The sequence below is a fragment of the Passer domesticus genome, chromosome 20 (assembly GCF_036417665.1).
Source record: "Passer domesticus isolate bPasDom1 chromosome 20, bPasDom1.hap1, whole genome shotgun sequence".
Taxonomy (NCBI): Eukaryota; Metazoa; Chordata; class Aves; order Passeriformes; family Passeridae; genus Passer; species Passer domesticus.
Window position 1 is genome coordinate 5815077 of NC_087493.1, and position 13997 is coordinate 5829073.

A 13997-nucleotide genomic window follows, 5' to 3' on the forward strand; every position below is an offset into this window, starting at 1 on the left:
TCTTTGTTCTCTTCTTTTTCTAATAAATTGCCCAGGCAGGACTTTTTGGCTTCTGTCCAGTTAGCTATCCTTAAGTTTGAGGTGAAGTTTCCAAGGTCCTATGAGCTGGATTTTCACCTAATCGAGCAGAGAAACTTCTGGGCTTCTTTCCTTTTTTAGCAGACAAAGGATAGTTTTGCCACTCCGTCAACAGGGGGGCACATTGCTACATCTGTTTTTTTTTATTGCTCCTCAAAAAGCATTCATCTGTCATGCAGTCCATCTGGATTTATAACAACTCTGGTCCTGACACAAGCCTTCTTTTCTATTTTGGAAACTAACTTTTATGGAAGTTTTCAGTGTTTTTTAACTGTGATGAGTGAAAACAAGTTTTTTGTCTGAAAGTGTAGTTTGATTAGAGAACTAGAGTGAGACAATTAATTTGGTTATGAATTATCATCTTGATAGAGGAAGGCAAATCTGTGCTCAGGGAGAAATCACTCTCAGCTGGCAGACATTTAAGTATCATTAGATCCCTTTTGAAAAAAGTTCTTTGTACATAGAAAACTGACATAATGGGAAGCAAAATTATTGCTGGGAAGAGAGATCATCTGCTAGCATGGACTAGCATCGGCAGTCTATCCCCATCTTCCCACAGTTTTTGTTCCACTAAACCATAAAACAGACAATGACCTGCTTGAGAAGTGAAGCATCAACCAGTTGTTTCCTGAGCAAAGACAACTTGTGTTTCCCTTTGCACATCATCTTCTAAGAGGCAGCACCAGTGGCTGTGAATCTGGCATCATTCTCTGTGTTGACATTGGATTACTGAGAATCTTTCCCTTACTTTACCTTCCAACTCAAATACATTTGTTTTACAGAGAGATTGCATGGGAAGAATGGATTTGAATGGCTGGAACACATTGTGGAGGAATGGTTTATATTCATTTTGTTACAGCATCATTCCTTACGGAAACAGGGGATGGGGAGCCACTCATCCCAAAAAAACCACAACTTCTTTCTGTGAAGAACATGCCAAAACATGTTTCAGTAAGAGTTGCTAAATTTAGAACAGAAGTTCTATATAACAGATCCAAAGCTTATTATGATTTATGCAAACTCTGATATTGCACTCTGGAGCAGATGCCTATTTGTTGACTGAAACTACAGCATTTTTCTAGTTCTATTTGGCTGCTGAGAAAACTTCATTAGTCCTTGTTAATCTGTAGTGTGATATCTCCCAATCTGTTAATTGGGGTGGGATAGAGAAGATGAGAGGCTCAGTCATCACCTAACAGAAATGTTAATTCATTTTTTATTCAAACAATCGTTTGCTTACAACAGATCAGTAAAAGAAGCAACTTTACACTCCAGTTTTAGGCAAGCTGGTGAAACAAAACCAACTTTGAGGTGCTACATTAACAAACAGCAGGGGAAGGGGGTTTCATGTTTTATAGCCCTGTGCACCAGAATTCACAATGCACGGTGACTTAACAACTTTCACTGCAGGTAAATTCCTGCTCAAGCTATCCAGAAAGGCTCAAATGATACATGCATAATTTATGGAAGATCAATATTTAATCAGTCATTAATAATGCTCTAAAATGATTTAAGAATGTCTTTACATCCAAAGACTGAAAATAACAACTCTTTCTAGTCACAACCTTTCATCCAAATACAAAGCCTCATCACACAGGCTGGAACTTTTCTTCCCTAGTAATACAAGATGGGTGTAGTAACCCAGACTTAAACTGAAGTGTCACTGCATATTTATGTTATTTTAAAAGCCCACAGGGAACTAAAGACAAGATCTGATGTTGCTTTCATCTCACATCATTGCTTAGTTGCTTGTAAACAGTGGAAAAGCCGGTTTTAGTACCTGCTGTTTAATCAAACGTGTTTTAATTTAGAAAGTTGTGTATAGCACAAGAAGCTGCCTGTGCAATGGTTTCAGCATGGATATGTGAGCACAGGCTGTGTATTCTACACGCTCAGTGCAGGGTGTGCAGGAAATCAGATTTTCAGCCAGATTGACAATGGAGCCATTCAGCCTCCTGAGCTCTCAGCCTGTGTCTCAGCACACTGCACACACGTGGATACCCTGTTTTGGTGACAAGGAACTAAGACAAAGTGAATTCATGATTATGAAATGCTTCCAGTCTTCCTCCTGCTTTCACTTCCTTAAAGACTAAACAAACTTAGATTGTCTGGAGAAAAAGAATGAAAAAATGACCTCTTTTGTATATGACTAATCTCTGTGCACATACTCAGCTTACTAGGTACACATTGCTTGTAAATATTTAAATTCAAATTTTAAGGTAGGTTTACAATTACAGGTAAGTTTTGGACTATTGTGGCACAGAGATCAGTTTTGTTCAGAAAGAAACTGGAAATTAATTAGTCTGCATCATTGTTCCAGGAAGATTCATCCTCAGTCTCCTTCTAAAACTTTGTTTTATCATGTTGTGTAACACTGTAATATTCAATCCAGTGACAGTCTCCAAGTCAAACATTGAAAAATGCCTGAACTTCTGGCAGAACACAAGAATCCTGCTTGGTTCTAATCCAACTTTTCTTTCAAAATCCTTTAAAAGTAAGGCAGCTCATGATATCAGCCTGTCATTTGTGCCCAGCCTGGGATCTCTTAAACCTAGGAGACAGAAAAACTAGGAGACAGAACTACTTGGACAAAATAATAATTTATTGGGAATATTCACACAAGGTGTAAAGGCATCATTTCAATTGTTTATTTTTTAACAACACAAGCCTACTCCATTACCAGACTCATTCAGAAACAGAATTAGATTTAGGAAAAATGTTGAATATTTTAAATCCCTGAGAATCCTCTCATTCTTTTATGCACTCCCTGTCCCTCCACCCCACCCCCCCCCACCCCCCCAGAAAAGGTGCTGGAAATTTAATTTCCTGCTCAGTTAAGCTTTTATATCCAGTCTTTATGTCAGCATGACATTTAAAAATGCAAGCAAGCCCAAGTTCCACACCAAGCTCATCCACATTCGGTGGCAGGCACACGGTTTAAAATTACCTCCAGTTTCAAGTGGATATCCAAGCTGCTTTATAGGTAAGGTTACTGGCTCTGAAGATAAAACTTGTTCCCCTCAAATCAGACATGCAAGAAGTATTTTGCAGCTCCTTCTTCTTCTAGCTGGACACAGCTAAAGGTTTTTACATTTGGTACAGAAGTACAGAGCTGTGAATGCAAGGCTTTAGGCTTCATCTTTTTACATCTGGATTTTTAAGGGACCTTAGCATCACAGACTTCCTACTGCACATTTCTAGTGATTTACCTCATCCCTCAGCATTTTTCAGGTTTATATCAGGCAGAGAGTTTAAGAATGACAAACTTGGGTAGCAAAAGCAGATCCAGGCATAACACATGCAGATAATCTGCAGTCCAAGTTCAGATATTTTTCTGGTAAGATTGTTGTCTCTTGTGCAAAGATGTAACATATCCAGCACAGAACTCCTCTAGTTGACACCTGACAACCAGCACAAGCAAAGCATGGGGAACAAGGCTAAACTTGAGCACTTTCAAAAGCTGCAGCTGATATTGGTGCTACTTTGCCAGTGGCCAGCTCTTCAGTAGAAAAAAATCTAATAAAACTCAAGGCATAAATCAACTAAAATAAAATTCTTTCATTCTTTCCAATATTAGAGGTAGATTTTATCCAGTGTGATATATAACATCTGCTCCTGTAAGAGCAGAGAGCTAGGAATTAAATTATTAAGATCAATTTGTGCTCTTAGAATAATTAAGGCAAGCTTTTTTTATATCCTTCAAGAAAGCAGGCACACCACTCTGTAAGGAGAAAGGCAGAAAAGTTATTCTTGCATAATGAAATCAATACAAACCATAAGTAAAATGACAATTCCCATTAAATAGATCAAGGACTTCAAACAGATACAGTTTTAAGATCTAATTTACAATTGTCTAAGATACAAGTCTAAGATCTGGTACATAGCATCAAGCCATTCCTCGAATACTTTGGGAACAAACTGCATTATTGACATTTGCTTGTCTTGAGGCTATTCATATATGCTCTGAAACACAGATTATTTGGGGTTTGCTGCAGAAATTTACCTGCCTGGTTGACAAACCAAAGGAATTTGACAGGAATTAAAATAAGTCAATTAATTAAGACCATTGTCATGGTTAGACTATAAATATGGGACTGTGTAAAAGCTAGGAAGGCCAATATATGTTTCAGAAAAAATTAATTCTGTCCAAAACATAGAAGATGGGTATGACTGCAGTGAATTCCCTGCTTGAAACAGATTAGGCAGAGATCATTATCTGTATCCTTTCCTTACCTTGGCAGCCCAGTTGACCAGCCAGGTTGGAATCATGCCACCAGGATTATCAAAATAGTACATATAGACTAGAGAGGAGAGAGAGAAGTTACCAGACACCAGTTACCTGAGACTCAGCTCTAACACAGTGACAGAAACTGTCAGTGTGCATCACTGAAGCACCAACTGCAAAAAATTCAACTTGTCCTGAAGTGAAATGTGAAGTAAATACATGCATTTCCTGTTAACCCCTGGGAAGCTGACAGAGCCACAACAGGCATTTAGATTACTGTAAACCATTCTGGCACCCTGTCTCATAAAATAAGACTGCCTTTAAAAGACTAACCTCAGACAGAAGTCAAGCTCTAGGCAAACCCTTTAATCTATACATCTGTCAAACACAATACCTGAATCATTGCTGAGCTAAGAAAATTGCAGCAGAGTCTCCCCAGCTGAACTGTCTGGCAGGAAAAGAAGTACAGACTGGGGGTGAGATGGGAGGGCAGAAGGAAGTGGTCAGTAGACTATTCTTAACCACCCAGCCCAACTGCTAAAAAAAAAAGATTCTTCTCAGTGGTGCACTGCACTGCACATTTCCAAAGGTTTCATTCATTTTAAAGTAACCCTTGGCTTAAAATTTCCAGCCCCCCTCTTTGTGTGTTTTGCTAATATATACACTCTCTGGCTACACAACCTGTCACACATTTTTTTGATGTCTTACCTTTACATCCAGCCTTGCCATCGCTTTCAATAACCAGGCTTTGTTTATAGCTCTTAACTCTGATAATACCAGGCTTCTCAGGGCACTGAGGAACAGCCACACTTTTTGCTAACACAACCCAGATCTTCCTCCCATGCACATCCATCTCCCGGCATTCCCGGACATACACATACTGCACTGCAAGTTGAGGAGGCACGTCAAAACAATGTCACTCTGAGGGATGGGGAGCTGACAAGTGAATTCCATCACAAATAGCCCCTCCTTCAAGTTGTTTCTCGTGTCCCTACAGGATTGAATCCTGCAGAGCAGTAATTCAGCTATGGGAGCTCTAGCTCTGTGTGGGAAGAGGCACCCACACTCCTCTTCACGCCATATATATTCCTGTAACACAAGTACTGCAAGATCTTAGATCTGCAGCAGAGTGATGGAATCAGTTCATTGCTGGGATTCCAGGATGACCAAGTGGCAAAAACTGCAAGAGGAACAAAAACTTCAAAGGATACATCTCTGTTTGAGAGAGGAAAAGGGTACTTCACTTCCCAGTAGATTACTTTTTCACCATCATATGTTTTCTCATACAGTTCTACGGTTGAAAGAAGAAGACTGTTAGATATTTTTAATTTCTACTGCAACAGAAATATAGATGGTATCAAGAGCTGCTCAGACTTCAGACACAAACACATTTTACATGCAACCCTGTCAAAATTGGTATGAATGTAGAATTTTAGCAGTAAGAGACACTAAGAAGTTCTGTACCAGGATTGTTCAGGAATCAAATACACTAAAATCGGTGGCATGTTTTTCTGTGGCTATTGGATTAATTGGTGGAAAAAAAAAATTTAAAACCCCAGAACATAAAATCAATTACAGGGGAAACAGAGTTAACTTCATTTTCCAACAGTTTGCTCATTCAAAGCCTTTCCATCTCAAAGCTTTCTCCTCACCTGTGCATGTTCTGCACAAGTCTTAGTCACAAGTATAATGTGCTTTTTCACAGGCATGTCATTACCCTTGTAAATTATACTGAATTAACATGGAACTAGGATGAGTGCAGCTTTCTAACACCTGAAGACATCTTACATGAGGGATTAATGAATTTTGGAAAAGCTGTCAGGAATTTCACAGCAGTATATACATGCAACAGCTAACTAGAATCTTGAGCAGTTTATGAGTCTTCATTACACTACCTTCAGTCTGCCTGGAAACTCACATCAGAAGGCAGCAGAATATTAAAAAAAAGTAACCTAAGAATAGTGCCTAAAACATGGCAGTGACTCAGTTGGAGAGTAGTCTGGCATGAAGGAGAAAAATAAGTTCTAATCAAACCACATAATCGAGTTTTAAAACTACCTACAGCACAGCTTCCTTCCCTGAGGCAGCAACTGCCACTCAGAGGGCCATGGACCTGACGAGCCATGGGGCTGAGCCAGGGGGAACTCTGCTGGCTCAGGCTCTGGGGTGAAGAAGAGTGTGATCCAGAAAGGTGGTTCACCTTAACAGTCACAGTGCTCTTCTCTTCCCTTACAGCAGACTCGTGCCTGAGGTGCTCTATATCCCTCAGAGCCAGGTTTTTGAAAGTGAGGCCAGAATAAACTGCTAAGCTCATTGACAAGACCAGAACAGTGCCCCAGATGGGAGATTCTTTCCCTATATAATATATTCCAAACCAGGCTTCTGTTGGCATGCCCTGCAGATCAGCTGTCACCCACAAAAACAGCTTCTCTTCTCCAGCTGAAGCAGTACTGGATGCACCTGGTGTTGTAATAACCCACAACATTTATGTTTTCCACCAGAGGTCACTGGAGCATTGGATTATTCACTTAACTTTCACTCCTAATCACAGAGATTTCCTTTTACAAAGGCACCATGACACTGTTTTAAAAACCTCAATACAACTGTTATTAGCTATCTCATTTACCTGTGTATCTTTGCAAACACAGGAAAAACACACAATACATAAACCACATCCCACCTGCATTCACTTCTAACCAGAGTACAGTGCATTTTAATAATAATCTGATTTCATTTAGCATCACTGCAAGAGATCACAAGTCCATTCTATCTGTAATAGGCATAGCAGCACTTACTGCTTCAACAGCCAGTCATTACTGTGAGATTGTTGGGAAGTCTGATCTCAATCAGGAACTGCAATCAGGACTGGCAAGTTTCAGTATCGCTCAGGCCCACAGAAGCACGTGTACCTCAGTCACTACTCTACAGCTCAGTCACAACTTCCCTGCTGAAATGGCAGCTGCAGCACAAACCAGGCCTCAGGATGTCCACATCTTGTGGATATTTGGAAGCATGCAGAAGTAGCTGCTTTTTCAGCTAAAAAGACAGCTACTTCTTCTCTGGCCAGGTTTTTATTTCCATGCCAGTCCGCAGTTCAGCAGAGAATTCTCCTTTAGATTGCCACTTGCATGGCTGTAAGAGCACCAAGGAATAAAAACAGTAACACCAAGAGAAAGAAGGCACTCAATGGAAGTTTTCTGGGGTTTCTTCCCCAATGTGAAAGAAAAAAACCTAGGCTGAACTGGGGTTATATTTAAAACACTGGCTAGCACTTTCATCATACATACCATCCTAAAAAACAAGTGGGCTTGCATCATTTTTTAAGTAGGAAGAAAAGCATTACATTATATTTATGCCCTCTAAGAGTTAATTTCTGTGAAATGCTGGACTTAAAGCAGCAGCACAAGTATAAATTAACAGATGAACAAACCATGGTCAGCAAGGATATAAATGTCAGCTCTACAACATTATCTAGTTTTTAGTTTAAGGGTGTAGCTTCCCCCAGCAGCTTCCTTTCTTTTCTCTATGAAGGAATTATAAAAAAAAAAAGTGTTTATTTAAGAAGCATTCATTTCTCCTAAATGCACTTAAAGACTATTGAAGTAACTCAACAGAGTATTTTTACATCCAATACAATAATGCTGAGTCCCCACTCTGACTCTTTGTTTCAGTAATGGCAAAATGGCTTTTGCTACAAGAAAGCTACTGAGCATTTTGACAATTAACACTTCTTAATGAAGACACTACTCCTTAAATTTGACCAAGACTGACATGAGTTAAATTTACGGGTCTCTGTATCAATGCAGCCACTGGCATTATCAGCAATTATTCACGGTGGAGCTGTCCTAAACCTAACAAGAACAACATTTAAGAAGTCTTTGGTTTTTAACACTGCTCTTTGTTCAGCAAAACACTTAGACCACTTTTCAGTTTTACTACCCTGCTTTGACTTCAAGCACAGGCTCAAAAAGAAAAGGTTCCCCATCTTTAAAACAAATGGATTACTAGATACATACATCAGCTGATCCCTTTCCTTGTTACTGTTGATTTAAGATGTTTTAACATCATAGGATATCCAGGTTTAACACCCTTTTTCAAAAACAACATTAAATAAACTTATCTAAATTAGTTATTACTTTCTCTGTAAAAGCCTGGAGTTACCACGCATTCTCTCAATGCACCCATTCCTGACTGTAAAAGGTGCCAAGAACAACCCATGCTTTCAGGAAAAGATATTCCATCATGCATCAAACCGGTGGAAGCCTGGGGAAAAATTTTCACCATGAGATTAGCCTTTGAAATAATCTCCCCAAGGACAAATTTTAAGACTCAGCTGAACAGGGTGCTGGGCCATCTTGTCTTGACTGTTCTCTCACCAAGGAAGGTTGGACAAGATGATCCCAGAAGTCCCTTCCAACCTGCTATTCCATGATGCACTGCTCCACTGCCATGTGCAAAGATGCCCAAAAGGTACCACCCCCATTTCTCCCCAAGACATCTGCTAAAATTTAACCTTAGCATTACAGCTAGAAGTTACAAGGTGCTCCTGCATAACCAGTGATGTCACTCATATGCTTACCCAATATGGAAAGAATTCATTCCAGAGGAAAGATAAATACTGTTGAGACATTAGAAATTCCATATCAGTGTTTATTTGTGTATTTGCACAGTGCAACCTTATCCCAAAAGATATTTAAGTCTGACCCAAAGTCTTTGGAGGCAGTAACTTCAAAATACCTTTGAGGGAAGTTTTAGTGGGAACAATCAATGTGGACTCCAGCTTGCTTTTACACTGCCCAGATGAGCTTACCTTTAACATACTGATCCCACTCTTTTCTGAAATCCAAGTCCATGTAGACATCTACACACAATTTTGGGGGAACGTCAGCAAGACCACCAAAGATTTTATATTCATAAAGTCCTGATTGCTGTGGAAACAGAATGAAGAGAGGAAAAGTCACACAGGAAAGGGAAGCACTCTGCATCAGGGAGAACAGCTGAAGGAAATTAGGTGGGGCACAAATTACAAATATGCTCAAGAGCTGTGAAAGCAAGTGCTCAGAAAACAATATAAGATTCAGTCTTTAACCTTTCAACGTTTTGATCTATACATGGAAGTGTAAATCCAGCCAGGCTGACCTGCCCTGCACAATGGCTGTTCCTTCCCTTACACCAGTACCCTTCTACTTCATCAGGAGTTCCAGAGGGAGCGTGTTTCTTCACAAACACAGTCCCCTTTTCATCTCCAGTGGTCAGTGTGGACTAAATCCTGCCCACACTGAGGTTTACCAGAAGCATTACATTCCTGTGGCAAGTTAGTTATGCTTACACATCAGGCTGGGACACAAGAATGCTTTACAATGTCCATGCTTACATACAATGCACTCATATCAGCCTTGAATATTTATCAGCTATTTTCTTTCAGAAAGCTGTTTGCACTGAAGGGGTGGGGTACAGGATATCTCCTGTTTTAATGTTACTTTCAACATATGGTAATTCCATCTGTGCCTATAGAGCAATGTTTGTACCATTGTTAGTACCAGTTCAGGACTACATTAAAACAATGACAGTTCAGGACTGAATTAAAACAATGACAGTATTTAATATTTACATTGTAGAAATCAAATCGAAGCATTCCCAAGGAAAGGAAAAGAAGGATTATACATTTTGTTAGTGAATAGATGAATTTTCTTTTCCTCACCTTCACAAATCAACTCCAGAAGATAAGGATTTCAAGTACCAGAAAACAGTAATGTGAGCAAGAAGCTTAAGCTACCCATCTTCACTCTGGCTTCACTGAAGCACCAACCACTAGCTTCAAACCTGAACTATTCAGCATCTGTGTAACCCCACGCACTCATCATCTTTCTAAGAGGCATCAACATTTTTATTCTCACGAGAAAAACAGCATTTTACAGTAAGAAAGTTAACAACAAGAGTGACATGTTTCTCTTTTTCTGAGGCCTGTCATCAGGAGAGTCAATCAGCTTGGCTGGAATGCAGCACTGAACAGGAAGGCCCAGATCTATTTCTGCAGCCTGCAGAGGAGGTGGAAAGGCAAGGCAAAAAGAGAAGGCAACAGGAAGAATAATTGCTGCTTTCAGCTTCCTGGACTACTGCTGCTACAGGGGAGCTGCAGTTCAGTAAGTGCCAAAAGCTAATTTTTCCAGTAACAGCTTTAAACAAAGACCCTACTTCTAGACTTCATCTTCTCTTGCAGCAATCTGAAGCAACTGAAAGACAAAACAGGAGATTTATTTCCCAGAAGAGTCATAAGATTGGACTTGAAAGGGTCCCATGCATTCTATGTAATCTGTTCATCCAGCCCAATCTAGGGGCATTGTACACTACACTAAAAAATGACAGACACCTGTAAATAGGGGAGGGGTTTTTTTTTGTTTCAAATAGTTCTTTTAGCTCTACAATTCTTCTGTATAAAAGCACAAGAGGATGAGAAAGAGAAGCCCGAGATACTTTCCCACAACAGCAGCACAGCCACTGCAGCAAACCAGGGCTTCCCTGGTCCCATGTGCCTGGCTAAATCCAGCCTCCAGCTTCCCAAAGTTCCTTTGCCTTCATTCACTGCATAATGCATGTACAGGTCTGGGCTGAGCTCTGACCCTAAAGCCTCTACTTCATCCACTCCAGCAGGAACAGCCCCAGCACCCTGAACTCCATCAACTCACTGATTCTTGCCTGGATACCTGGCAGGCACCCCAGCCTCACCTAGGCTGTGTGCACCTACTGATAAGCTCATCTTGCCATTGCCACATTCACACTGTAAACACGGACTATTTATCACTAAAGAAAATTCCAAGGTCTGTGAAGTGATGGTTTTTTAAAGAGGCTTTCCCCATCCCATTGTGACTTTAGCACAGCCCTCTATGCTTGCTGGTTTTCGCTAACATCACCATGTCTGAATGATCTCTCAGAATACAAATACAAAGAACAGCATGAAGTCCAGAAGGAGCTGAGAGGAAACTATGATTGCTCAGTTAAAAAACCAGGATATTTATATATGGATTTAGAAGTCAGTATTGAATAATCAATCTGTGTCAGAATGGAAACACTGTCAATCACACGTCAGTTCCTAAACTACGGAAGTTCTTTAAAGAAGTTAATCACGCGAAAAGGGAAGAATTTCATTCCAACCCTTTCTGAACTACCTCCTGATTTTAGAGGACAAAGGGTGGAAAATCAATGAAGGGAGTTCTGGAGACAGGCGGGAAGTGGGGAGGGAGGATGCTATGGCACGGGCACATCTCGGGAGATGTTTGGGGACACACTCCCCTCACCGCAAACCCCCTCCGAGGGGGCTCGGGAGGGTGGCACATGGAGCACCCGGCAATTCCCCATCCTGCTGCTCACAAGCTCGCTTCCGCGGGGTCACCGCGGCCCAGCAGCTTTCCCATCAGCACTTAATGGCATTACCCGGAAAGCTGCTTGCTGCGAGCCTGCAGAAACCGAGCCCAGGCCTGTGCGGGGAACCCGCGGCTGCGGGCGGGGCCGTGCGGGCCCCGCATCCCAGGAAACACAGCCCCCATCCCCGGCACCACCGCCCGCCGCATCCCGCTCACCACAGCCCCCATCGCCGGCACACACGGCCCCCCGCATCCCGGTCACACACCGCCCCCATCGCCGTCACCCACCGCCCCCCTCATCCCGGTCATCCACCGCCCCCCGTCTCCGCCACCACCGCCCCCCGGCCGCCCCGGGCCGCGCCCGCCCACCTCGTGGTACAGCCGGTAGATCCGCACGTCCGTGGTCTCCACCAGGAGCTGCCAGGGCCCCGCCGCGGCCGGCGCCGGCTGGTCCAGCTCCCGGCAGGCGGCCCCAAACTGCTCCTCCGAGAAGCCCCCCGATAAAGGCTCCTCCACCTCCATCCCCGCCGCTCCCTCCAGCTCCGGCGGCCCCGCCATGCCCGGCGGCGGCCGGGCGGGCTCACGCTGCGGCCGGGCGCTGTCCCCGCTCGGCCCGCCCCGCTCCGCCCCGGGGCCGGGCCCCGCCGAGCCTCCGGGGCCGGGGCAGCGGGCGCGGGGTCCCGGCGGCTTCAGGGGGAGTCCCTGCCCTGCAGGTGCGCTCCGTGCGCACTCGGGTTCGGCGGGGTCTCGGTGGTCGTGCCTTGGAGCGTGTGTGACATGAGCCTGGTGCCAGAGCGGGGACAGGCTGGTGGGTGTGATGGCCAGGGCCTGCCCTTTGGGGTGCTCCCCACGGACGCAGATTGAACACTATGGGCGCGTGTATTTTAGTATGTCTTCACATTTTGACGGGCAGTTTTCCTGATGGACTGTACCTATGAGAGTATTCTATAAATGCTTAGATGCTTGAGTGTGTCCAGAGGAGAGCAACGAGGCTGGTGAGGGGCTTGGAAAACAAGCCCTACGAGGAACGTTTGAGGGAGCTGGGGTTGTTTAGCCTGGAGAAGAGGAGGCTTAGAGGTGACCTTATTGCTCTCTACAACTTCCTGAAGGGAGGTTGTAGACAGGTGGGGGTCGGTCTCTTCCATCGGGCAGCAACTGACAGAACAAGGGGACACAGTCTCAAGCTACGTCAGGGAAGGTATAGGTTAGATATTAGGAAAAAAATTTTCACTGAAAGAATAATAAAGCACTGGAATTGTCTTCCCAGGGAGGTGGTGGAATCACCATCTCTGGATGTGTTTAAAAAAAGACTGGACATGGCACTTGGTGCTATAGTCTAGTTGAGATGTTAGGGCATAGGTTGGACTTGATCTTAGAGGTCTCTTCCAACCTCATTATTCTGTGATTCTGTGATAAAGAACCCAGAAGGGCTGTAGAGCTGCTTGGCAGGTGAGTGTGGCCCTGGCACACACCGAGGCCCAGGCAGCCTGGCAGAGAGGAGGGGCAGCCTGGCCCGTGGCAGACTGGGCTGCACAGGATGGAAGGAGACAGAAAACTTCCACTGGGATGAGCTCCCAGGCAGGAGGAATCCACTGGCAGGCACACATTTTGCATCTTGCTTGGCCTCTGCGGTGACACCACCTATCGCACTCAGCCAAGCATTAAAGCCTTCAGAATGTGGCTGTGGCAGGTTTTCTCCCAGGAGTTGTTAATCTGTTTTCATTACAGCTTTATTCTTCTAATTCCTGTGAGATTTTCCTGCTGAATAGTGTCTTTAGAATAAAATAAGCAGCTCTGAGCAGTGGGACGTCATCAAACCTACTGACTGGCAGCACCACCCAGTGTATTTGGTGGTAACCTCTGTACAAGGCTGGAATAATGTAGTGTTTCTAGCTTCCCTGCCGAGTGGCTGAGCTCTTTGACAAAGAGTTCACTTATGTCAGCTGTCCTTTCCAGTTCCAGTCAATTGGTTTGCAAGCAGAGCATGAGGATTTCTGGCTGACTGGTTTGGACATACAGGCTGACCCTCATCCTTGCGCAGTCCAGAAAACTTTTGGAGAGAGTATTTTGGCAGAAGGCAAGATTGGATCTCACAAACTTCCTCCCAGTATGTAAATTTGATACCAGAACTTGACCTGTAGCATCTTTATAAAATAATGTCAGTAACAATAATAAATATCTGCTCCTATATCACCTGCTCTCACCTTCCCACTGAGACTGTTAGGCAAACATTTCAGTTCTTTTATTTTTTGTAGTAATCTTACATATATTATTATTATTAATATTTATATAATAGATATAAATATTTTGGCTTATTTTTGTTCTTTCTTTAA

General features: G+C 43.0%; 1 protein-coding gene across 2 annotated transcripts; it reads right to left on the reverse strand.

Annotated features, from left to right (window-relative positions):
* Positions 1–3354: 3354 nt before the first annotated feature.
* On the reverse strand, positions 3355–12524 carry PCTP (phosphatidylcholine transfer protein). 2 transcript variants are annotated; one of them, XM_064395477.1, is made up of 6 exons: positions 12034–12524; positions 9114–9231; positions 5515–5594; positions 5012–5183; positions 4312–4379; positions 3355–3799 (listed from the first exon to the last, which is right to left on the reverse strand). In XM_064395477.1, exons 1-6 carry the CDS (start codon positions 12220–12222, stop codon positions 3731–3733), a joined length of 696 nt encoding a protein of 231 aa, XP_064251547.1. In that variant the 5' UTR covers positions 12223–12524; the 3' UTR covers positions 3355–3730. The 2 variants fall into 2 exon arrangements, with proteins under 2 accessions (XP_064251547.1, XP_064251546.1); XM_064395476.1 differs by lacking the exon at positions 12034–12524 and adding an exon at positions 10005–10044.
* Positions 12525–13997: the final 1473 nt, after the last annotated feature.

Bases quoted from the DNA above. Each gene is read 5' to 3' on its own strand.
- PCTP (XM_064395477.1), bottom strand. From the start codon at position 12,222: ATGGCGGGGCCGCCGGAGCTGGAGGGAGCGGCGGGGATGGAGGTGGAG. The intron at 4,380-5,011 runs GTAAGACATCAA...TCTCCTCTCTAG, and splicing joins TGGCAAGGCTGGATGTAAAG to TCTATATGTACTATTTTGAT. The intron at 3,800-4,311 runs GTAAGGAAAGGA...TTCTCCTTACAG, and splicing joins TGGTCAACTGGGCTGCCAAG to AGTGGTGTGCCTGCTTTCTT.